The following is a 26,312-nucleotide window of genomic DNA, read 5'->3' as shown; positions in this document are numbered from 1 at the left end:
AGTCACAGGAGTGGAGGTTAGAATAGATGGGGATCCCATGTCCCGCCCGCAAAAGCAGTATGGCTTTCCCCGAGAGGCAGAAGCAGACTTGGAGACAGCTTTAAGCTCGCTTGTCGAGCAGGGTGTTTTGAGACCCATAGCCACCCATGTCAACTGCCCGCTTTGGCCAGTTAGGAAACCGGACAATTCTTGGAGGGTTACAGTGGATTTATAGGGTGCTCAATAAAAACATCCCAGCTTGTGCCCCCACAGTAACGGCGGTTGCGGATCTGATAGGGGAAGTCCCTGCATCCGCAACCACGTTCAGTGTTGGACATATCCAATGGGTTCTGGTCTATCCCTGTACGGAGGGAAGACCAGTACAAGTTTGCCTTCACCTTCCGGGAACAGCAGTATACATGGAGCTGCCTCCCACAGGGCTTTCATAATAGTCCCAGCATCTTTCACCAATGCATGGCGAACTGCTTAAAAGGCTTCAGCCAACCACACCAGCTGGTCCAGTAGGTGGACGACCTATTGTTGTTCACAGACAGCAGTGAGGAACACGGTCCACTGCTGGTCTTACTGAAGGAAGGGGGTTTTAAAGTTATCCCCAAGAAAGCCCAGCTAGGTCTAGGAGAAGTAAAATTCCTGGGCCTGACGATAAGGGCAGGAGAAAGGGCCATTGATGAGGCTAGAAGAAAGGCAGTGCAGGAACTCCCTGTCTCTAGGGATGCGTCAGGGGTAAGGTCTTTCCTGGGAATCACTGGCTACTCTAGGGACTTCATCGAGGACTATGCAGCCACTGCAGCCCCTCTGCTCAGACTCCTACGCAAGGGGGTTGAGTGGGAATGGGACGAGGGCTGTGAGGCATCATTTGTCAGTCTTAAGAGAGACCTGCAGGTAGCACCAGACCTAGGGGCAATTGATGGGAGGGAGGAATTCTTCCTGGAGGTGGCAGCCAGTGGCAACAGCTTAAGCGCAGTGTTGCTCCAGGAGCGAAACGGTCAGTTGAGACCAGTGGTATACGCCTCCAAGGTCCTCACAGAGGTAGAAAAGGGATACTCCAATTGTGAGAGGCACTTGCTTGCCACCCACTGGGCAGTAAAGAGAGCTCAGATCTTTACCGGAGTATCCCCCATTACACTTCTCACCCATCATACCCCGACGCAGATGCTGTTGGACGGGAGGATTAAGAACGGGACAGTGAGCAGTGCTAGAATCACTCGCTGGACCCTCCTCCTCTCCCAAATGACTTTAAAGGTCAAGGGCCTCTGCGAGCCCAGGCTTGCAGCAAATTTAATCTATCCAGGGCAGCCGCATAGATGCTCTGTGGAGGGGGTATGGGACATCAACTTTGGATTTCAGGCAGGGATACACCCCACAGGCCGTGAGATCTACGTTGATGGCTCCAGTTCAGTGTCCGCGGGTACAAGACTCACAGGCTGCGGAGTTTGGGATCCCCAGGCAGAGATTGCCTTGGCTCTTAAACTCCCATGCACCCTGAGCGCCCAACAGGCGGAACTCTCGGCGATGATGTATGTGGTCACACACCCCGAGGAATTCCCTACCCCATACACGATTTGCTCGGACAGCATGTTCACTTGCAATTCGTGTACAGAGTATCTGGCGATTTGGTCACGCCGGGGGTACACCTCTGCGGATGGGAAGCCCCTTGTGACCAAACCCCTGCTAGAAAAGATCGTGGCTGCAGTGGGAGAAGCTGGGGATGTATATATCCATAAGGTAAAGGCCCACTCCAAAACTGAGCCACGGCGGGGAAGGTAACCAGCAGGCAGACCTGCTGGCAAGGGAAGGTGCTCGCACAGGTCGCCCATGGGACCCATACGAGGCAGGCAGGATAGCAGCAGCAAGAAGCAAGCCAGGGACACAAGGGAGCGTAGGAGCGGCTGCGGCCCCGGACCTTAAAGTAGTCCAGATGCAGGATCCGGTCCTGAAGGTTGCCTTAGCTGCTATCAAAAAGGAGGAAAAGGCGGAGGGCCCATACAGTGCTGCAGATATTGCTGTGAGGGAAGGCATGTTGTTTAAAGGGGACAAATGGGTAGTGCCGCCACAACACCGGAGGGAATTCCTTCAGCTGGCCCATGAGGGTCCAGGTGCGGGACACCCCGGGCCGGAATCTACCTGGCAACGGGTAGAAAAGGCAGGGTGGTGGTCAGGCCTCCAGGAAGACGTCCGCGACTTCTGTACGGGCTGTTCGGTTTGCGCTGCAAACAATCCAGACCCTCAGAAAAGGAAGGTGTCTATGGGACACGTCAGGCGGGTAGAGGGACCATGGCAGTCGATCCAGATCGACTACATCGGACCCCTACCGGCCGCCAAGGGAGGTTATAAATACTGCCTCGATCTGGTGGATGTGTTTTCCAAGTGGGTGGAAGCCTTCCCTTGCCGAACAGCTACCGTGGTGGGGACTGCAAAAATCCTGGTGATGGAGGTGTTCTCTCGGTGGGGTCTACCTCAAATCGTGGAGTCCGACCGGGGAAGCTACTTCACCGGCCAGGTAATGCAGGCCACCCTAAAGGTGCTGGGGATTAGAGCCAAATGGCATGTCGCCTACAACCCTCAGTCCTCAGGCCCCGTAGAACGCCTGAACTGGACCTTAAAGGAAAGGCTGCGCAAGGAGACGGGAGACTCACCGAACAAGTGGGTGGAGGTCTTACTGTTGGTCCTCATGGGAATCCGGGCCAGTCAGTCAAAGAGCACAGGGTACTCACTCCATGAGCTGATGATTGGCCGGATCATGAGAACCCCAGTGCATGTGTTGGCGCCGGTTCTCACCGAAGGGCAGCTTCGAGAGGTGAACTGGGACCGCTTCATCAGGAATCTGTTTGAACAGCTTCAACAGATTCACTGGCAGACGGCCAACAACATGGATAAACAGCACCGTGCCAATCGGCTGCTGCTGGAACCCCACAGTCACCACGATTGGGAGGTGGGCGACCAGGTGATGGTGAGAAGCTTCGCCCGGGTCGGGGTATTTGAACCACTGTATATGGGACCATACAGCATAGTCGACAAGGCTAGCCCTATGGTCTATGCGGTTCAATTGCCTCGCCGGGTGAAGTGGTATCACACTAATCAATGTAAATTGTTTGACCCCGAAAGAGGTAAAAAAACAGAGGGGACGAGCAAGGGAAGGGAATCAGGCACTGGGGGAAGAACAGGCCCCGGTGGATTTGGAGGCTCCGGAGGAGGCAGCGGGCCCCGAAGTTCTACAGCCGGGGATGGTTCACTGTTCCAGTAAGGCTATCCCACCACTGGGTAGAGGTTCCCAGCCCACTAACAGAAGTAGGGAGAAAGGCTCTACCATTAGCAAGGTCCGAGGGGAAGCTGAACCTCCCATGGTGGATCAGCTGGGGCTAGCCCAAGAGGTGGAGAAGATAGCATTGCAGTCCATAACGTGCGACTCTGCACCGACAGTCAGAAGGAGTGACAGAGTGCCACAGACCAGGGCGCCGTGGTCCCCTGTTTACTTAGCTCCCCGCCCCAGACCGAGAAGGCGAAAGACAACAGGGAGGGCGCTCTGTTGCACTAGCAAGGGTCTCCCACCGATTATCCAGGGCTCGGGAGGGCCTTGGTGGGCAGCACAAGACTCATTAAGGGAGACTATACGAGCCCCTCAGCGGAGGGCATCCTGGTCCCCAGGGTACGGTCAGCCGAGTGGTCGACGACGCCTGTACAGTGACGGGATGTAGCCTGGCCACCCGGGGACGGGTGGCGGTGTATATATTTTCCCTTCCTGTTTTGTTACTTTGTGTTGTGTGCATATGTGTTTAGGTAAGGCAGTGACGGTTGGGTACAGCATTTTTGTGTTTGGAACATGTTACGCGGGCCGAGCCTGGAGAGGTCTCTCAAGGCAAGACCATGTTCTTCTTGCCTTTCAGATGTCAACACCTTCCTACTGGATGTTAGTGATGCTGATATCGCTAAGGATCTGCACCGGGCACCGAGGGGACACCGAGGACTCCCTGGTTTTCGGATGCTCCGGGGGCAGAGCGCCGACAGTGACCACACGAGAAGTGACTCCAGCGGCGGATGGCCGGGTCACCTACTCCCACGAGGGGAGATGGCCTGGGTGGTTGGGATCGAACTCCACCAAGTACTCCAACCATAAGGACTTTACCTACAGAGAGGCCTCCATCCCCTGCCCGGAGATCACTGTGGCCACTTCCAGAGAAGGCAGGAAGGTATGCCTAACTTGCCAAGGGGACATACCTCTGGGACGGTGGTGGTGCCTCAGAAAGCTCAAAAGGGATGTGGGAGACCGACACTCGGACTGGGAATGTCTGGATAATGATACCTACCGATCCATCATGGGGTCATCTGGCGGGGTCACGGTGTGCTGGGAGAAATGGTGGGCGTACGACCAAGGAATTTATTTGTGTATGTGGGGATCCAGTCGCGTGTGTTAAGCAGGGGTCTCCATTGCTTTCTATAGGTGGTGGCAGGATGTCGGGGATGGAGTGGTATGGGATCGCAGCGGGGAGGCGTGTGTGACCCCCAATCCCCGGGTACCAGTAAACGCCACCGAACTTGTAATTCGGGAAAGAAAACCCCGACCCACGGCCAAGCCCACCGTCCCACACGGGTGCCCGACAACAACCAGGGGGCCGGGGAATGGTTTAGTGTTGGTCCCTACCGAGAAACTACTTTATCAGGGGGTACACTACGCGGTGGCATCAGTGGTGCTAAATCTGACAGAAGTCCGCCTACCTACGTGGTGTCCCCGGGAAACCGAGCTGTTATACCAGGCTCTGCTGCGGGAGATGGTCCAGAAGTTCTATGAACTGGACTTTGGGGATGTCAAAGTGACAGACGTGTATAAACAGTGGGATAGGGCCAAACCGGGCAGGCAGAGGCATGGCACTTTAAATTACATTTTCACGGGGTTTAACACCGGGGCGACCACCATAAACAGTTTGGATAACATGCAGCTGGCCCTCCAGATAAATGGGTTAAAGAATCAGCTGCGCAAAATCCTGGGGGATGAGAATACCGTAGTGGAATCCGCGTTCCACGAAGAGGTGGCAATGACAGTTCACTTAAAGGAGATTATCTCTCAATTGGAGGCACAGGCCAGGGCTGTAAACGCCTTGATTCGGGAGGATAGAAACGCTTCCGATCAAGCCGCCCAAAATGAGGTGTGCGTGCTCTATGGGGCCTGGTTGCTGGGAGAGGGACGGAGTAACCTCGAGGATCTGAGACAGGGACAGGTCCCTTCCTGGATCAGCAACCAGCACTTAGCAGCACTGCACGCTTATAACGTTTTGAGTCCTTGCCAACTTCGTGTAGCGTCGGAAGCCTACCCGGTACCAGTGGACTGTGGAAAGTCAAACCATACCATCATGGGTGTGGTGGTCAGGATGCCCGTGATGGGGGCGTCCCCACGACCAGCACCCCTGTACCGAGTGGAGAATGTGGGGGTCAATCGTAGAGGGGCGCATGTTCGATTCCAAGAGGTCCCACCTTATGTCACAATGTGGGAGCACACTGTGACAGGTACAGACTTCTCGGATTGTCGGAGCAGGGGAGCACAGGTAATCCTGTGCCCCCAGTACTTGAACACTTTTGCAAGGCCACAATGCGGGTTCAGCACTGCTGGGGCAGAGCCTATCAATTGCACAATGGAGGTAATGGCCCCTAACCACACGCCTCCACAGGTAGCATATGTAGGCGGTGGGACATATTGTGTCACCACAAGTGCCCAACGGTATGAACACGGACCGGGAAGGTGGTGTCCAATACCGTACAGCAGCTTTTGCTTTAAATCCAGTGCAGATATTCAAGTGGCACACACCAGAATCACACCCATCCCTGAACCTTCCATGATTCACCTCACGGTACAAAACAACCTCAGCCACCTACAACAATATGTCGCCCATTTTGGCTATCCCATTGCCCCACTACCTGAGAAACTTACAGCCCTCCTCCAGGCAGTGGATTTGTCTTAAAAACATTTTTACACCATGGAGCAGAAAACTGAAATTCTAGCAGGGGAGATTGCCCAGATTAAACCCCCAGCATGGTGGGATTTGGGGATACGGGCAGACATACCTGCATGGATCCGGGTGGGATCGCATGCCTTAGTAATCGGCCAACTCCTGATTGTAGCATATCTGCTAGTTACAAGCTGTAAGCTCAGGAGAAAAAGAAAAAGAAAGCAGTTCCTCAGGCTACTACACAGACAAGAGAGTCGTTGCTAACCACTCAAGGCGTGTAAACAAAGCTTGACCGCGACACTTAGGCGGTTTTGTTATTCCCAGGGATGACTGCGTTTTCATACATGGAAGACACAAAACCATGCCAAAAATTGCTGGTCACAGGAATGTGGGAAGGGAGGACCTTGAGACAATCACCATCACTAGGGGGGTAGTGCTGGACAGGCTAATGGGACTCAAGGTAGACAAGTCCCCTGGTCCCGATGAAATGCATCCCAGGGTATTAAAAGAGATGGCGGAAGTTATAGCAGATGCATTCGTTATAATCTACCAAAATTCTCTGGACTCTGGGGAGCTACCAGTGGATTGGAAAGCAGCTAATGTAACGCCTCTGTTTAAAAAAGGGGGCAGACAAAGGCAGGTAACTATAGGCCGGTTAGTTTAACATCTGTAGTGAGGAAAATGCTTGAAACTATCATTAAGGAAGAAATAGCGGGACATCAAGATAGGAATAGTGCAATCAAGCAGACGCAGCATGGATTCATGAAGGGGAAATCATGTTTAACTAATTTACTGGAATTCTTTGAGGGTATAACGAGCATGGTGGATAGAGGTGTACCGATGGATGTGGATTTCCAAAAGGCATTCGATAAGGTGCCACACAAAAGATTACTGCAGAAGATAGAGGTACGCGGAGTCAGAGGAAATGTATTAGCATGGATAGATAATTGGCTAGCTAACAGAAAGCAGAGAGTCGGGATAAATGGGTCCTTTTCGGGGTGGAAATCGGTGGTTAGTGGTGTGCCACAGGGATCGGTGCTAGGACCACAACTGTTTACAATATACACAGATAACCTGGAAGAGGGGACAGAGAGTAGTGTAACAAAATTTGCAGATGACACAAAGATTAGTGGGAAAGCGGGTTGTGTAGAGGATACAGAGAGGCTGCAAAGAGATTTGGATAGGTTAAGCGAATGGGCTCAGGTTTGGCAGATGGAATACAATGTCGGAAAGTGGGAGGTCATCCGCCTTGGGAAAAAAAAACAGTAAAAGGGAATATTATTTGAATGGGGAGAAATTACAACATGCTGAGGTGCAGATGTGGATATATGAACGGGATATATGGAATTAAAAGGCAGTAAAGTGAATTGGATATATGGAAATGTATAAGCCATGGAAAAATAACTAAGAGAATGTCAGATTGCAAATAATACAACATCAGCACAATTAACAAACTTTCTCAAGGTTTTAAGTTACTAATCCTGCCAACAATATAAATTGTAACATGTAATGAATATATGGATAAATCTGCAGAATTGCAAGGTCTCAGTTGGTAGTCACACCACTAAATTGAAACATTCAGAGGCAATGCTTGAGCTTTCGTAAAAACATCTCCTATAGATTGACTAATGATTGGCTGAGTTAGAATGTCAATCTAATTGTATTTTGTTATCTATTTTCAAAAATGTATAACTGTTGTCGCTTTACGATGTAACTTCACTTATCCGTAGGGAGTGTGTACGCTCTATCGAGAGAGTATATCTTCTGTCTGATAAGTCTTGCCGGCCGGTAAAATAAAGACTGCTTTGTTTAAAGCACAATAGGTATTCGACTCAGTAATTTTACTGAACCAGATTGAGAGAAAAGAATCTACATTTACATTTGGTGTCAGAAGTGGGATCTCAACGGACGACTGCCGAAAACTTGAGAATTAAGAGCCAGACTAGCCTTGGACGAGACAAGGGGAAAGTGGCCACTGGAGTGAGTATGATTTCAATACTGTTCCAGTTTCCCCCGGTTTCAAAAGTCTGAGAAAAGTTTAGCCACTCGCTGGTTCTTGGGTAGTGTCTGAACGAGATCCATAACAATCTGGCGAATACCTTCTAAATTTAGAAATAAGTGTTCAATTCAGATATGGCGTCGACCTTGTATATCACTTGGCCCATCAGGCACTGACTGAATTTAAACTGCGCAGTGACGCGAAACGATAGGGAAATTTGGAGACTAAAAGAAATTAAATAAGGCTCATAAGAAATCAAATTTGGAAAATTAGGCTCACAGGGAATTAAGTAAGGCTTATGGGGAATTAAATAGAGGATAGGTGTTCAAATCAGGTGTGACGTCGACCTTGTATATCACTTGGCCCGTCTAGGCACTGATTGAATTTAAATCACGCAGCAACTCGAAAGGTAAGGCTGACGCAAACGCGCAGCGGCGCGAACGCGTAGCGACGCGAGATGTGCGGCGGTGCGAGCGTGCGGCCGAGTAAAGGTAGGGCTGACGCAGAAGCGCAGCGGCGCGAACGCGTAGCGACGCAAGACGTGCGGCGGTGTGAGCGTGCGGCCGAGTAAAGGAGGGCTGACGCAGACGCGCAGCAGCGTGGAACGCGTGGCGGCGCAGGACGTGCAGCGGCGCGAGCGCGCGGCTGAGTGAACGTGGGACGACGCGAACGCGCAGCAACGCGAACCGCGGGGTGATCAAAGTCAGTGCTGGTGTCAGTAAGTCTTTGTTAATTTTAAGTGTTTTAAATCGCGTGGCGACGCAAACCGCGGGGCGACGCGGATCAGTGTTAGCTTTAGTAAAGTCTGTTTATTTTGAGTTGGTTCAAAGTCAGTGTTAGTTTCAGTAAAGTCTGTGTTTATTTTAAGTTTGTTTAAATTGCACGATGACACGAACGCGTAACGACACGGTAATACGAGGGGCAGCGTGAAAATGCGTAATCAGTTGGATAAAACAACGGATGCAGATAGTCCGCTACAAAAGTTATGTGAGGAATTCCCTGAAAGAGCTGAAGACTTTAGAAAATTATCAGGAGCCCTGAACAAATTATTAGGAGATGACCAGTGGCCTCTAGGTGGCACTAGAAGCGTAGAGGTAGCAAAAAAAGCACAGGGATTAATTTGGAGAAGGGGACGAGGAAAAGGGGACAAAAATTTAATTGCAACATGGCGACACTATTGTCAAAAATTAAAAGATGCATCACTTCTGTCAAGTTGGCAAATAAATGCTATTAAATTAGGACTCTCATTGACAGAGGGAACACATGTTAAAACTGTAGACGTCTTAAAAATAGAATGTGCGCACGAGAAACTTACTAAGAGATCCTCTGGGACCTCTGAGAAAGGTATTGACAGACTACGTAGTCAAATGGCTGGCTTTGTGTTAACCGAGGCTGATGGTGGTCACTGACTCAGCGCCCAACGGCGCCTCCCGCACCCCCTGGCCCCTTGCTCCAGTCCTCTTCCAAACACCCTCCACCTTACACTCCGGCGAGAGGAGTTAAAAATAACCCCATACCACCAAAGCAACAAACCCAAACTGACTCCTCATCCTCTGATAGCGATTTGGATCCCCAGTTCACAAGCAATATAGCCGAAAGGACCAGATCTCACACTCGAAAGGGCAGGACTATATCTCGATATCACAAACAGTCCCGTAAATCTTCTAGTCAATCTACCAGTCCAAGTTGTGAAAGACATAGCAAACACCCCCGCCGATCGAGACGCAGAACTGTCAAGCAGTCAGACAGCTCCGAAACATCCTCCGACCTAGAAATTTCCAAGATCCCAAAGTCCCGACACCAATTCCCTGTCAGACCAATGCCAAATCCTGATGCACAACAAGCTGCAGACCACCCCACTATAGATGTCTATGTGCCCTGGAAACCGAACGAAATTATGGCCCTTATGGCCAGCATACCAGATCGGAAAAAAGAACCTATCAAATTTATAGATTATCTTCGAACAACTATTTCAGTTTATAATGCAGAATCAAGGGACCTGTGGGCCTTAGTAAAGCAAACCTTGAGCCCAACTGAACACACCCGATTTCTAACTCACCTAGGACGTGCTACTCATGATGCATTGTTGGTTGCTCACCCTAACGATATCCAGGATCGCCTAAACGCTATCTTCAATGCTCTCACCACGACCCTTCAGAAGCCCATCAGTATGGCCACAGTATTAGAAACTAAACCCAAGCGTGAAGAAACTCCCGATGAATTTATGGAAAGATTTATTGAAATATACGGGAGTCAATTAGGAGATAATGCCTTCAGGGCAGGAGAGGATTCTCCTCAATTCTGCGCTATCCTACTTCAGTGCCTGCCCTATTCAATTGCTCACGCTATTCGGACAAATAATATGAATTGGGCAGATAACAGTAAAGCCCAGATGGAAAGGGCGGTTAGATATTATTGGCAGGAAAAGAAAGGGGAGGGGGGAGGTGCGCCCCCAACCCGGGTCAAGACTGAATACGTGACTAGAAAAGAAGAGCCGCCTCAGGTGGAAGGACCAAAACCCGACCCAAGGGGATACCAGATGGAACCGTAGTATTGCGTGCCGGGTTGGGTGGATAAACAGGGATACGGTTATATCGAACACCCAAATGGCCCGGGCCCTGCTAATTACGGACCGCCCTACTGTCCCCGGCCTGGTATGGGAAGAGGTCGGGGCTGGGAAAGACGAGATGGATGTTTTAATTGTGGGCAGGAAGGACATTGGATTAAACATTTCTCCTACCGTCAGCGTGGAAAAGGAAGAGGAGGAAAAGAAGGAGGGCAAGGGGGGGAAGAGGAGAATTTTACACTAACTTCTCCCAGAACAACCCCTTTGGTCAATTGTCCCCCGATTGACTACGCAGCTTGATTGTACAGGGATCCTCCCCGGACGACGAACCAATGATATTGTTAAAAATTCTGAATGAGTGGCAACCCTTTTTGATAGATATGGGAGCCTTCATGTCTTCTGTACAATCAAAGCTTAAACTCCCTGCCTCTACTGAAACACAGGAACTTTCAGGATTCCTGGGACAAATCTCGACATTCCCAGTGTCAGAACCAGTTAAAGTGGGTTACCAGGAAGAATCGGTAGAACATCGATTTGTCATCACTACCAATCTGGACTGTAACTTGATGGCTAGAGACGTCCTCTGCAAATTCCAGTTGCATTTGGAGTGTGGAGATGATGGGATTATTGTAAAACAGGGAACCCTTAAGCAGCAGTATTATACCACTAGAACCCCTCAGTGGTGGTCTCAGGACCTGCCGCAGGCACCCTATCACGTAACCCTAGCATTCGATCCCAGCGGAAAGAATCAGGACCTGCAGAACTTTTATCAGGATCACGAAGGGGAAGTGAAGGGAATTCTATTAAGGGTTAGAGTGACTGGACCGGAAGGAGAGGCAGATTTTGTGGAAATGGATAAGAATCTGTGGAAATAGCCCCTAACAATGGCACCGCATATTGCTCATGAGGTATTAGCCCCTCACCATGCTAAAGATTTGGGAATTATGGTACGCAAGGCCATAGATGAGGCTGACCCTACCAGCCGGGATGTGCAAATCGTAAAACATGGCCGAACAGTTCAATTTCATGGGGATCCCGAGAAGGTCTTAACGACTCTACAGCATCATACTGGTTCGGACATACCTGACTATGTGGATCCTCATGTGTGGGCAGAGGACCCCTCCCATGTGGGTTATACTCCCATTGATCCGATTGAGATCCCAGTGAAGGGCAATGTGGACTGGCCCTCTATCCGACAGTACCCACTGAAATCACAGGCAATACCGAGTATCCACCGACTGATTAAGGGGCTAATGGAACAGGGGATTTTGGTCCGATGCCAGTCCCCGTGTAATACTCCTATACTGGCAGTGCCTAAGCCAGGCAGACCAAACGAATACCGTTTAGTCCAAGACCTTCGAGCTATCAATGCTATCGTCCAGCCCCTGCACGCTCTGGTTCCCAACCCAGCACAGATACTGTCTTTAATCCCAGCAGACGCCAAGATCTTCACCACTAATAGACCTCCAACACGCCTTCTTCGCTTTACCACTAGCCCAAGCGAGTCAGTACCTATTTGCCTTCACTTACCAGGGACAGCAATATACCTGGACTAGACTTCCCCAAGGGTTCATCCACTCCCCAACCTTATTCTCAAGGTGCCTGCAGAAACAGTTACAATCTCTCAAGCTGACTAAGGGATCTACTTTAATTCAGTATGTGGACGATTTACTGGTATCCAGCGTAGATGAACCAAGTAATAGAGAGGATGCTAATCAGTTATTGAATTACTTGTCCTCCCTGGGATACATAGTATCCCCATCAAAGGTCAAAATTGGCCAGTCTCAAGTTAAATTTCTTGGGATCATTTTATCAGGCACCCACCGAGCCTTGGAGGCATGTCGAATCAAACCCATCTGCCAGTTTTCAGTCCCTAGCACGGCTAGACAAATGCGGCAGTGGTTGGGGATGATAAATTACTATAGATCCTGGATTCCTAATGCTGCCCTGATGACCAAGCAACTCACACCGTACACTACCAAGGAAGGCAGCTTTAAAATAGAAACCACAGACATCCAAGCCTTTAAGGAACTAAAAACAGCCCTGCTGCAAGCTCCGGCTTTGGGACGGCCCCTCTACGACCGGCCCTTTCAACTGTATTGTACGATCATAAAAGATTGTGCTACCGCTGTCTTAACTCAGAAACACGGGGATAAACATAGACCTGTTGCTTACTACTCTTCTAAAATAGATCCCGTTGCCTTGGGACACCCCGTATGTACTCAAATATTAACTGCTATCTACAATAGCCTACAATCTGCCGCCAACCTTACCCTTCAGCAGGATATTGTTGTATATACCTCTCACTCCGTAGCTGCCCTCTTGGGTCAACTGCAGACTCAACACCTTACCATGGCTAGGCAAAGTAGATATGAGATCTACCTACTAAATAATCCAAGGCTGACCTTTCGGCACTGTACTGCCATCAATCCGGCTTGTTTTCTTACCGAGCCACCCCAAGATGAGGAAGAACCCAGTCATGATTGTTTATCCTTAATTCAGGAGGCCACATCGGTCAGGGAGGATTTAGTTGATGTACCAATGGAAGATCCAGACTGTATTATGTATGTAGACGGAAGTTCTTCCATTGACCCAGAGGGCAGACGAAATTCTGGATACGCCATATTAAACCAGGAGAATCAGATCATGGAATCTGCCGCCTTTGAAACCGCTTATTCCGCCCAACAAGCTGAACTATTTGCCCTCACCCGAGCCTGTTTCTTGGCCAAAGATCTCAAAGTCAATATCTATACCGACTCTAGGTATGCCTTTGGGGTGGCCCATGATTTCGGACAATTATGGAAAAATAGGGGATTCCTAACCTCACAGGGGAATGAGATATCTCATAAACAGTAGTATCTGATTTGTTGCAAGCCCTCATGTTCCCCAAACGCATTGCCATTGTCAAATGTACCTCCCACACTACCGGAAAATCTCTGGTTGATATAGGGAATCGTTGTGCTGACCAAGAGGCCAAACAGGCCTCTCGTGGACAACGGATGGTAGTGCCCAGAATGATGAGTCAAACTAAAAACCTTAGAAAGGATAAGTTAGCCTCGGAAAAACCAATGCCAACCATCCAAGATGTTATTAAAGCACAGGAGGACGCTCCTGAAAAAGATAAACTGTTGTGGAAAGATTATGGATGTACCTATGACAATGTCTCTAAACTCTGGACCACTCCCACGGAACAGACTTGCATGTCTGACGAGTTGGCCTCATGGGTTATAGAATGTCTGCATTTTGCTACTCATTGTGGAGCAAGGGCAACAAGTGATAGGCTTTTGGCTACTTGGTGGCACCCAAGACTTCAGGCGTTGGCCCAGAACACTGGTAGTCGTTGCCTTGTTTGCCAACAGCATAATCCAGGGAAGGGAGTCCCCTGTGATTGGGGTAAGACGCCCCTATCAGAAGGTCCCTTTGAGACCTTGCAGTTGGACTACATTGAGTTGCAAAGGGTTCAGTGTTACAAATATGTGCTAGTAATAGTGGATGTATTCAGCAAATGGATCGAAGCTTATCCTACCCTGGACAATAAAGCTCAAACTGTTGTTAAAGTGTTAATGAGGGAAATTGTTCCTAGATATGGTATCCCTGCTCGACTAAGTTCTGATAATGGCCTTCACTTTATTGGCCAAGTCAACAAAGAATTCTGCTCCCAGATGCACATTAACCAGCAGCTACATTGCGCCTACCGACCCCAAGCTGCGGGATTAGTTGAACGTGCTAATCAAACTCTTAAAACCAAACTTGCAAAACTGGTAGCATCAACTGGACTAAATTGGCTTAAACTCCTTCCCATAGCCCTATTCCAGATACGCACTACTCCAACTGGTAAGACTAGGCTGACCCCCGCTGAAGTCATTTATGGTAAACCCCTGAGAACCCCTTGGAATCAGAATGTCCCCTCCACTGTCCAGTTCCATCACATGACTGAGGAGATGACCACATACATTCTTTCCTTAACTCAGGCTCTGCGAGTAGCCCACAACCAGGTTCGAGGGGCTCACCTTGACCTCCCAGTCTTACCCGAATCATCCCTCGTGGTCCCAGGGAAGTATGTTTTGATTAAGAAATGGATTCGAAAGGCATTGGAGCCGCGATGGGAGGGGCCTTTTCAGGTGTTACTCACTACCCCTACTGCAGCTAAGGTTGAGGGGAAAAATGCCTGGGTTCACCTGCACCACTGCAAGCTCATCACCCTTTAACAAATCTATTTTGCTGGTTATTCTAATTCCTGTTTCTGTTCCAGATTTCCTCTTCTCCATAGCTGAATGGGGCAGTTGACATCCTAATTGTAACGTGGACTGGTTTGAACTTTTACCCATAATAAACATCCAGCTGCACCAACCTGAGAAGAGAGACGGGAAAACTGAACTATTTTAAATCAGCAAAATAATTGGACTATTTATCCGAATCCTGAGCCATAAGATGAGACTGTGTCTGTATGCCACAGTCTGTATAATAGTGTTGATATATGACAGTTTTGGCGCATGGGAAAGAAGACAAAGGCGAGAGCTCCATGTAAACACCTTTTTGTATATGTCTTACGTTTATGCGCAAAAAGGGCACTTTTCTAGATGCTGGGTGTGTTCACATATCCCTATACATTCCAAAGGGGGAATTCCTTTGCGCACCGTTCCACTGACCCTAACTGAGACTGTCAAATGGATTCAGAGCCAAACTATAATAAGAGGAGGGGGGCCAATACAAGTACGAATGATGAAAGGCGGGTCAAAAGAGGGATCACGGAGACCAGGAGGAGTATCATACCGTTACCACCTGAACAAACACGGGGAGGTCACCAAGTGGGAGAGTATTGGAGATCCCATTAGTCAGACATTCCAGGGATGGTACCAACCAACTTACAACCGTGAAAAGGAACCCCCATTCATAGCTCTGACCAATATCTCAGGGATTGGGAGGCCAACAGGGGGCATATGTCTAATTCGAAATGACACCAGTAACAAGGGACATATCGTAGGGTACAGCAATTGCCCACACAGTCTCAACCTCACCACAGGTACACGAGTCACCATCCACTCTCACGATCCGAATAACACAGGTGAAAGTTTGTGGGCCCAGTCCTGGGACCCGGAGGCAATATATCAGAAAGCAGCCTTTAACGGCACGTATTTCGTGTGCGGTCATAAGGCATATCCTTGGTTGCCCAGGCGATGGACAGGGTCCTGCTATATGGGATATGTGGTGCCATTTGTGCGACAAGTACGTACCCTGGCGGAAGTACATGCCTCCATACGATATAAGCGAGCCATCACCGCCGCCGACAAGTTCTTTGGGGTCCTGGTGTTCCCAATCGGGATAAAGCGTCTCATGGACGAAGTACAGAACTTAGAAACGATATTGGAACAGGTAGCTAACCATACTGCTGAAGCTCTGGAGGGCATCACAGCTGAAATGGTAGCAATAAGGACCGTAGCATTACAAAACCGAATGGCCCTCGACTACCTGTTAGCTGAGAAAGGGGGAACGTGTGCCCTGATAGGATCTGAATGTTGCACTTACATTCCTGATAGTTCAGAAAACATAACCAATCTTGCCGATCACATAAAGAGGGAGGTGAAGAAGTTATCCACACCAGCAAAAGAACCTAGCAGGTTTGATTGGCTTTTGGGTGGGTCTTGGAGATCCTATCTAATGCATGGGGCAATTGTTCTCATCGTAATAATAATTACCTGTTGTTTGATTGTTGGTTGCCTTAACCTCTGCTGTAAAGTAATGATGGCAAGGTTAGCAAACCCTCTTGTGGTTAAGGGTTTCCGGGTTATGATCCAACAAACTAAAGAATCTACTAAAGAACTACTCAACAATATGATTCTGAAAATGGAGTGTGAACGGATGAATGCAATACTCTTAGGATAATCCTAAATGTTATCATGGAATGATAAAAGGAGGGAATGTGGATATATGAACGGGATATATGAAATTAAAAGGCAGTAAAGTGAATTGGATATATGGAAATGTATAAGCCATGGAAAAATAACTAAGAGAATGTCAGATTGCAAATAATACAACATCAGCACAATTAACAAACTTTCTCAAGGTTTTAAGTTACTAATCCTGCCAACAATATAAATTGTAACATGTAATGAATATATGGATAAATCTGCAGAATTGCAAGGTCTCAGTTGGTAGTCACACCACTAAATTGAAACATTCAGAGGCAATGCTTGAGCTTTCGTAAAAACATCTCATATAGATTGACTAATGAGTGGCTGAGTTAGAATGTCAATCTAATTGTATTTTGTTATCTATTTTCAAAAATGTATAACTGTTGTCGCTTTACGATGTAACTTCACTTATCCGTAGGGAGTGTGTACGCTCTATTGAGAGAGTATATCTTCTGTCTGATAAGTCTTGCCGGCCGGGAAAATAAAGACTACTTTGTTTAAAGCACAATAGGTATTCGACTCAGTAATTTTACTGAACCAGATTGAGAGAAAAGAATCTACATTTACACAGAGGGACCTGGGGGTCCTTGTGCATGAATCCCAAAAAGTTAGTTTGTAGGTGCAGCAGGTAATCAGGAAGGCGAATGGAATGTTGGCCTTCATTGCGAGAGGGATGGAATACAAAAGCAGGGAGGTCCTGCTGCAACTGTATAGGTATTGGTAAGGCCGCGCCTGGAGTACTGCGTGCAGTTTTGCTCACCTTACTTAAGGAAGGATATACTGGCTTTGGAGGGGGTACAGAGACGATTCACTAGGCTGATTCCGGAGATGAGGGGGTTACCTTATGATGATAGATTGAGTAGACTGGGTCTTTACTCGGAGTTCAGAAGGATGAGGGGTGATCTTATAGAAACATTTAAAATAATGAAAGGGATAGACAAGATAGAGGGGAGAGATTGTTTCCCCTAGGGGAGACTAGAACTAGGGGGCACAGCCTCAAAATACGGGGGAGCCAATTTAAAACCGAGTTGAGAAAGAATTTCTTCTCCCAGAGGGTTGTGAATCTGTGGAATTCTCTGGCCAAGGAAGCAGTTGAGGCTAGCTCATTGAATGTATTCAAGTCACAGATAGATAGATTTTTAACCAATAAGGGAATTAACGGTTACGGGGAGCGGGCGGGTAAGTGGAGCTGAGTCCACGGTCAGATCAGCAATGATCTTATTGAATGGCGGAGCAGGCTCGAGGGGCTCGATGGCCTGCTCCTGTTCCTAATTTTTATGTTTTTATGTTCTTATGCCCCTGGGGAGTTTGCAGGGCAGGTTTCTTTGTTTTACGGTTAAGACTGAAATGAGACTCAATGTACAATTACTGCTGTAACCTTAAGTACATATATGTATATTACTGTCGTATATTGTAATCTATTGGATTCTGTGTTTTGTACCGCGTTAAAAGGAATTACGATATATATCAATGGGATCAGTTTCGAGTTAAACTGGGGAAAGTTGGGCAATTTGGGAGACCTAGGGTTTTCTCACCACCCTGAACTTTGACACACTCGAGTGGTGTCTGACTGTGTCAGATGGGGGATTATGTAGGGAAGGACGAAAACCCCCTCATTTTACCCAGAAGGAAAAGAGCTGTCGGATCTGTCTGTGCTGCAATGTGAATTGAAACCGAGACGGTTTGACCTTGGCAGAGCAGTGATTGGACGGGGGAAGACACCGGAGGGCCAATGGTGGGACAGAGTCAGCCCGAAGCATGGGGCTTTCAAGCCAATGGGAGAGCACTTGCTCAAAAACTGTGGGACTGACTCATCGCCATTATCGGGCTATTGTCTTCCCCATGTTTACACTATGGAGGGAAATTATGCAGACCTTCAGAAAACTAGGGAACCCAAAACAACCCAAGGGCCTACACAATGGCTACAGGAGGCCAACGCAATCAACACCTACTCAAACCTTGAGTAGGTTAACATCAGTGGAAAAAACCCGCAATAATCTAAAACTGCTGCATTTTTCAAAATCACAAAGCCCACCAATGGGAAGGATCGATTTCAGCATGAGAGGCGGACTGGATAATCTGGCTATAAAAAGGGGTTTCTGACCCAGTGTGTGTGTGTTCTGCTCTCGTGATCCAACAACCAGCAAGCCTCTCGATACTGAAGGAAAACCAGTGTCCGAAGACACCGAAGATAGAAGAAACAAACCACCAGACTGCAGAAGGCACAGTAGTGAGTATAACCTCTGGTCCCCAGAACTCCCAACTCAGTTAGGCCAGGAAAGGTGAGAGGTTGGGCATTGTACTGCTAAACTTGTGTAAAGATTTTCGTTGTGTCCGTTTAGTGGGATTTAGGGGGATTGTTTTGTTGGTGTATTGCTGTTTGTTGAGATACACCTTGTCAAATAAATTGGAAGCCTAAGTTCCTCTTGGAATCACCTTGTCTCAGTTCTATTGTATTACATCTCCTGATTGTGAGTCTTATGTCAGAACAGTGTAAGGGAAGCTAGGAGCGCCTCGAAAACGCTCAACTGTGTGTCACAGGCTAGGGAAGAAGGGGTTCGGAGTGTTTTGACACTCACAGGTGCCTCACAGGCTAGGCATAAGCTGTGGGGACGCACGAGTCTCAAAACCCCCTTCATAAGCTGTGGACACAGTCTCTCCAGGGGTGCTCTTGCAGCACTCAGGGTACCTCACAGGCCAGACATAAGCTGTGAGGGCAGAAGCCCAGAGAGAGACACCCAAGATACAACAACACTCCCCAAAAATCCCTTACAGAGGTCATCCAAAATTCGGCTACCCATGTCCTAACTCGCACCAAGTCCCGCTCACCCATCACCCCTGTGCTCGCTGACATACATTGGTTCTCGGTTAAGCAATGCCTCGATTTCAAAATTATCATCCTTGTTTTCAAATCCCTCCACGAGCTCGCCCCTCCCTATCTCTGTAATCTCCTTCAGCCAGCCCCCCCGCCCCACCCCGCGATGTCTGCGCTTCTCTAATTCTGCCCTCTTGAGCATCCCTGATTATAATCACTCAACATTGGTGGCCGTGCCTTCTGTTGCCTAGGCCCTAAGCTCTGGAATTCCCTGTCGAAACCTCTCCGCCTCTCTACCTCTCTTTCGTCCTTCAAGAGACTCCTTAAAACCTATTCTTTGACTAAACTTTTGGTCACCTGACCCAATTTCTCTAAGTGGCTCGGTGTCAAATTTTTTGTTTCATAATACTCCTGTGAAGTGCCTTGAGACGTTTCACTATGCTAAAAGTGCTATATAAACACAAGTTCTTGTTGTAATGTATTCCAAATTACATTCAAGAATGTGCAGATAAAATATTAATGTATACTTTCCTCCATCCTCAACAGAATAATCTGGCTAGTATGAAAATGACAATGATGGATACTTAGCTGCCCATTTTGCTCGTTGATTTGAAGCAGGGAGGTAATGGAGAAGGAATGCTTCTGAGGAACAGATGACTTGGGAGGGCAGGCTAGCTACAGTTGTTCTTGCATACCATTTAGGAAGTAATTACAAAGCATTAACTACCCATTTGGTAACTGCATTTTTAAAAAATTTGTTCGTGGGATGTTGGCGTCACTGGCAAGGCCAGCATTTATTGCCCATCTCCGATTGCCCTCGAGAAGGTGGTGGTGAGCCACTTTCTTAACCGCTGCAATCCGTGCAATGAAGGTACTCCCACCACAGTGTTGTTAGGGAGGGAGTTCCAGGATTTTGACCCAGCGACGATGAAGGAACGGCAATATATTTCTAAGTCAGGATGGTGTGTGACTTTAAGGGGAACTTGCTGGTGGTGGTGTTCCCATGCGCCTGCTGTCCTTGTCCTTCTAGCTGTTAAGAGGTTTGGGAGGGGCTTCCCGGAGAAGCCTTGTCGAGTTGCTGCAGTGCATCTTGCAGCCACGGTACGTTGATGGTGGAGGGAATGAATGTTTAAGGTGGTGGATGGGCTGCCAATCAAGCGGGCTGCTTTGTCCTGAATGGTGTTGAGGTTGAGTGTTGTTGGAGCTGAACCCATCCAGGCAAGTGGTCAGTATTCCACTACACTCCTGACTTGTGCCTTGTAGATGGTGGAAAGGCTTTGGAGAGTCAGGAGGTGAGTCACTCACTGTAGAATACCCAGCCTCTAACCTGCTCTTGTAGCCTGCTCTTGAATTATTTATGTGGCTGGTCCAGTTAAGTTTCCGGTCAATGGTGAACCCCAGGATGTCGATGATGGAGAGATTTGGCGCTGGTAATGCCGTTGAATGTCAAGGGGTGGTGGTTAGACTCTCTCTTGTGTGGCATGACTGTTACTTGCCACTTATCAGCCCCAGCCTGAATGTCGTTCTAGTCTTGCTGCTCGCGGGCACAGACTGCTTCATTATCAAGGGAGTTGCGAATGGAACTGAACACTGCAAACGTCAGCGAACATCCCCGCTTCTGACCTTATGATGGAGGGAAGGTCTTTGATGAATCAACTGAAGATGGTTGAGCCCAGGACACATGAGGAACCTAAAGGCCGATTTTCTGTCAGAGGCAGCACACTCAGGTGCATGAGCACATCTCACATCATGGGCATGTGGAGAAGATGGCATAAAATTTTCTCAGGTCTTCTCATTTAATGATTATTCATCACTCTAAGCGTAGATTGGACCATGGGCTGGGAACATTGAGGCCTGCAGGGCACGTCATCCAGCACAGCAGAAGACTTAATGAGTTCCTGCTGTGCCTTGAAAGGGGCAACCATATATTGTACTGTTTCAAAGTACATCATGGAATTTGAATTTGGTGCATACCACAGATGGTAGAGGGCAGTGATGATGGAGGAGTATGGCGTCAGAGAGAGAGCAATGAAGGTTGTGCTGAGGGAGCTGCAGCAAAGAAGGATTCCCATCTTTGGGTCTGAGGAGCAGGTCTCTCAGAAGTCTGATGGCAGTGTGAGTGAATGCAGTTTCAACTGTCAAGAGGTTATCAAACACATGCAGAAAGTTTTAACACGTTGAAGAAATTTGTGTAAGTAAGTGTATACTAAATATACCTCCTTCAATTGAAGTGGTACAACATGGCTACAACATAAACTTTGACTTCAACGGACAGCATTCTTCAACTTTTTACGTACGGTGTTTAATTTTCCACGAGAAACTTGATGCAAAGCCTCGCCCACTGGGCACTTATAATGTGATAATGCAAGTATAAAGCCCATGACTGGATGGAAAATCATGGCCTGTGTGCGCACAATTTCTCAATATATGCTACTGGTGGGCGAGGTCCTGTGCAGGAAGTAGATAAGCAGAGAGTTTATCCAATGGTGACGTCAGTCTTTCTCAGTCACAAGGAGGCCCATATTACCCAGCGTTGAGATCCTGCTCTTTAATCTCCTAATTGCCAAAACTCCATTAGCAGAATATCAATGATGTATCTTCCTCTATCACTGTTTCAAACATGAACCATGATTACTGACTGCTTCCCTTTCCTATCTAAATTTTTTTGTATTGTCTCCCTTACCCTGACATCTGGGAAGTAACATACCATCTGGTAAATACAGTTGATGCTACAAATTGCCCATTTATTCCATTACTACGGAATTCCTGATTATAGTTGTTTCTGCACTTTCACTTTCCCTTTCTGGCAACCACTTGCATCCTCACATGTTATCAATATCACAAGTTTGGTTCGTCACTTCAGCATTCTCAGGGGACTCCCGCACAGTCTCCTCTTCACTAATTGCTCTACCTGCCACCTCCTGGAGTCTATATTGCCTTCGCATACAGCTTCTTGTACGTGATTGTCCTCAAGCTCAGGAAGCCAGAGCTCAACTTGCAGATGTGCTCATCCTGAATATAGAAAGCATCTGGCACTTCCAACATGCACAGGTACTGCACATTAAAGGCCTCAGCTGTGAGCCAATACCAAACTAAACTTTTTTCCCTTTAAAAATGTATTCAAATAAAACACAACATAGTTATCTAACTTCACATAATTAAAGGCCAAATGCATCTCACGCTGAATGGCACACTCTCCTGGCCTTTCACGCTCTATTGATCCCCTCTCTGCTCAAGATAAAGAAACCGAAATATTATTGAATTAGATGCAATGCCCATATAACTATTTTACTTTAATCTTTTCACTCCAATGTTTCTTTCCAACCATCATCTATTAAACTTAAAAACTGTAATCAAATAAGTGACAGCTTGCAGTTCCAATAGCACATTACTTAAGCTGATCAGACTGACATAAAGCATCAACTATAATCAACACTAGCACAGATGTAGCCAAATTAATATGTAACCAAGTTCACAATAAAATAAAAGCAAAATACTGCGGATGCTGGAATCTGAAACAAAATCAGAAAATGTTGGAAATCTCAGCGGGTCCGCTGCTGCTGGAAACCATGGTCCATTCGCAGTCACCTCCAGCACCCCCTCCCCTTCTCACGGCACCTTCCCGTGCAAGCGCAGGAGATGCAACACCTGCCCTTTTACCTCCTCCCTTCCCAATATCCAGGGCCCCAAATACTCCTTCCAGGTGAAACAGCGATTTACTTGTACTTCTTTCAATTTAATATACTGTATTCGCTGCTCACGATGTGGTCTCCTCTACATTGGGGAGACCAAACATAGATTGGGTGGCCGCTTTGCGAAACACCTCCGTTCAGTCCATAAGCGTGACCCGCTCCACTCTGACATCTCTGTCCTCGGCCTCCTACACTGTTCCAATGAAGCTCAAGGAATAGCATCGCATCTTTCGCTTAGGCACTTTACAGCTTTCTGGACTCAACATCGAGTTCAACAATTTCAGACCATAACCTCTGCCCATATTTAGCTCCGTTCCCCCCCCCTCCCCTCGATCTAATGTAATTTTTTTCTCTCTGTCTCCAATGGCAGCTGGTAATTATTCCGCCATTCACACCATATCGAGATTAACCTTTTTCTAACTTCTGCCATTACCATTTCAAGTCGGCCCATGATCCCTTTTGTCTCTAATCTCTCCTGTCTTCCACTCTATCACAGACCTTCCCTTTTGTTCTTTCTTCCCCTCCTGCTTTGAGTGCCCCTTAAGAATCTATTCCTTTCGAACATTCGCCAGTTCTGACGCAGGGTCATTGACCTGAAACGTTAACTCTGTTTCTCTCTCCACAGATGCTGCCTGACCCGCTGAGATTTCCAGCATTCTCTGTTTTTAATCACAATAAAATAATGTTTCGTTTCTGAATTGGTTACTACAGTTCAGGTCGTTCCTTTTAGCTGCAAGTTCAGCTGAAAGTAATTTTTTGGCATGGCCTGTTAGATAGACCCCTATTTCAATTTAAGACAACTCTAGAATTTAAGGATGGGGAGGGTACATTGAATTACTGGTAATGATGCAGACATTTTGAGCTTACCTTTCTGGCTCTGTGGTCTCGGAATATACCAATGCAGTGTTCAATGATAAAAAGAAGGTAGATACCACCCAGAGCTGTAAGTCCTTTCCACAATCCTGCAAGAAGATCTTCAGAACTTTCATGATTTCCACGAGTATGATTATGATCGTGGTCATGGTCGTGATGACTATGATCATGATTACCCAGTGACTGTTTTGCAAAAAAGATAAATAGTGATAAAACAGACATTTCGGACTTTAATCCCAATACATTTTAGAATAATTCAGGTACTTGAAGAACATAAACATTAACCATGATCTAAAACACTCTGCTTTTGTTACATAATAGTAAGAAACATGGGACAGTAAAATAGAACAAGGCAAGTGTCTCAGGTTTTCCAGTGGATAATATTGGAACAATTTTATAATCAAAAACAAAATCACACCAATTTTGGAAACATTTATAGAAATTATTGCCATTAGGTTACCTACTATCCAAACAAAATAAGAGGTTAATGATCTGCATGCTTCAACGCAAGAAACACAAGGCAGAGTTAAAAACTTCAGCACTGCAATACAGTTTTGACAAAATAAATAAATGTTAAACTAGATAAGGCATTTCTACGATCAATGAATGCATTTCATTAATTCTTTATTAAGGCAAAGACTAACAACAACATTCTTTTAAGTGGTACAAGAATGGAAAGGGGTCAGACCAAATTGCTCAAAACCAAAATCAAATCCCTAAACCAAAATGTTGCATTTTTCTGGAACCCTTCATGAACTGGAGAGCTACTGGTGTTCCTATGCTGATGGATGATAGGCAGAAAAACAACATGAATTCATAACAAGCTCAGAGTATCTCTGATTCAGTGGCATTTGTAAATATAATGTGATGTGACATCCCAGTGTGTTGAAGTTATGGCCCTGGCACCGGTGGATGAAGCACGGCTACCCTGGCACTGTCAGCGTTCAAAGAGGAGACTTTCTTGGATGTTACTAATATAGTTATCAGTTCTCCAGGTTAGACAAGTTTATCCAGCAAGTGTCTGAGCCAAACAGACCAGGAAGGTCCCAAGTCCAATTTCAGTTTGTTACGCAAGTTAGTTGATCTCAGCCTGGGTAGCAGCAGTATTGCTAATAATTAACCTCAGTGCTTCTGGTTAGGGAAGGGAAATCTGCTTCGGCTAAAGTCAAAGAATGTAGAAGTAGGATGAAAATAAACTGCATTAACCGCATTAAAAACAATCCTTGATGGCCAGTTGGTAAATGCCTCTATACCAGAGCAGAGAGCGCTCCCTGAAACCTTCGCTATGCCTCTATGAACCAACTCACTACAACAGTATCTTTGACATTCTTGCAACTGAAATCACCTTTCAGATCAAGACACATCCTTCTGCTGAGTCTAGAAGTGTATCTCGCATTTTGAAATTAGTCAATGCAACTGTAAGGTGAGTCCAGGCAGGAACAAGATCCACTGAAGTCAAACATGTATGGATTATATTTGCAAGACTATTTAAACATTTTGTTTTGAGATGGCCCCTCATATTAAACAGAAACAATATATAAACGCGGTTTTAAAAGATCCTACCAGGAACTTCTACAAGGAAAGGCATTTTCTGCATCTCAGATTGAGGCAAAATTTAATCACCAATAACAAATTTGGAAAAATGTAACTTGAAATGCAGGGGGAAAAAAGTGTGAATAAAATCAAAACTAAGAACATTAAAGAACTTGGTCACAGTTAAAAATAGCACTTTAGATCATACTGGAGCAAATATGAGACATCTCTCAGTAAAAACAAAAGTACAGAGCTGCTACTGATGACAGGGGAAAAAAAACAGGTGACAGTGAGTCTCAAGGTGAGTCTGTATTCATACAACGGGAGAGATACTGATTTCATCTCTTGATGCATGTATGCTGCATGAATAGCCGTATAAAAATTCAAATTGCAGAATAAAATCTGTATTTAAAAGTGTTTTTTTCCCCTCCCCCAGGAACAAAAACAGAACTAATATTCTTATTAAATCAAATTGTACTTACATGTGGCATAAGATGCAGTAATGCATCACCACTGAGTGTCCCCACCGCCAGAGCCACTAGGAATGTTAGAAGATACTTGAAGCACACTTGATTGATGATAGGTACAAGGACGACACCCAGAACTGATAACAAGCTTATAACGGTGATCGAGAGGAGTCCCCAAATCCAAACTGTGTAAGAAACAACTGATTCAGAAGAATATATTAGGTTACCACAAAAACATCAAAATAAGATTAACTTAACAGTTGACAATGGTATGCACAAGAATCATTATATAATGAAATTGCCATACACTCAATTCTTGCAGTTTCACTTGGGGAAGTAGTAACAAATCCATTAGCTAAATTTCAGTTTTGACCTGCTAGACAAATTTGCAAGCTTTCATTCACTTATCAAGCAGAATAATAGCCTTTATAATATCAAGATTCCCTATTCCATTATATGTGTGGGCATTCAATACAATTCACATTAGAAATTACATCCACATCTAATTTATTTTAA

The 26,312-nt window shown here is 46.7% G+C and overlaps 1 protein-coding gene across 4 annotated transcripts in view; it reads right to left on the bottom strand.

Annotated features, from left to right (window-relative positions):
* The window catches only part of slc39a10 (solute carrier family 39 member 10), a 166,224-nt gene that overhangs the window by 40,402 nt on the left and 99,510 nt on the right, over nucleotides 1-26,312 (bottom strand). For 3 of the 4 annotated variants that reach the window (XM_070875897.1, XM_070875896.1, XM_070875898.1), the window contains exons 4-5: nucleotides 25,812-25,996; nucleotides 23,791-23,979 (exon numbers count right to left, since the gene is read on the bottom strand). In XM_070875897.1, coding sequence (XP_070731998.1) covers nucleotides 23,791-23,979; nucleotides 25,812-25,996 — 374 coding nt within the window. The remainder of the gene's footprint in view (nucleotides 1-23,790; nucleotides 23,980-25,811; nucleotides 25,997-26,312) is intronic. The other variant, XM_070875899.1, reaches the window with a different exon arrangement.

This window comes from Pristiophorus japonicus, chromosome 3 (genome assembly GCF_044704955.1).
Source record: "Pristiophorus japonicus isolate sPriJap1 chromosome 3, sPriJap1.hap1, whole genome shotgun sequence".
In the NCBI taxonomy this organism is placed as follows: domain Eukaryota; kingdom Metazoa; phylum Chordata; class Chondrichthyes; family Pristiophoridae; genus Pristiophorus; species Pristiophorus japonicus.
This window is presented reverse-complemented; position numbering and strand designations above follow the sequence as displayed.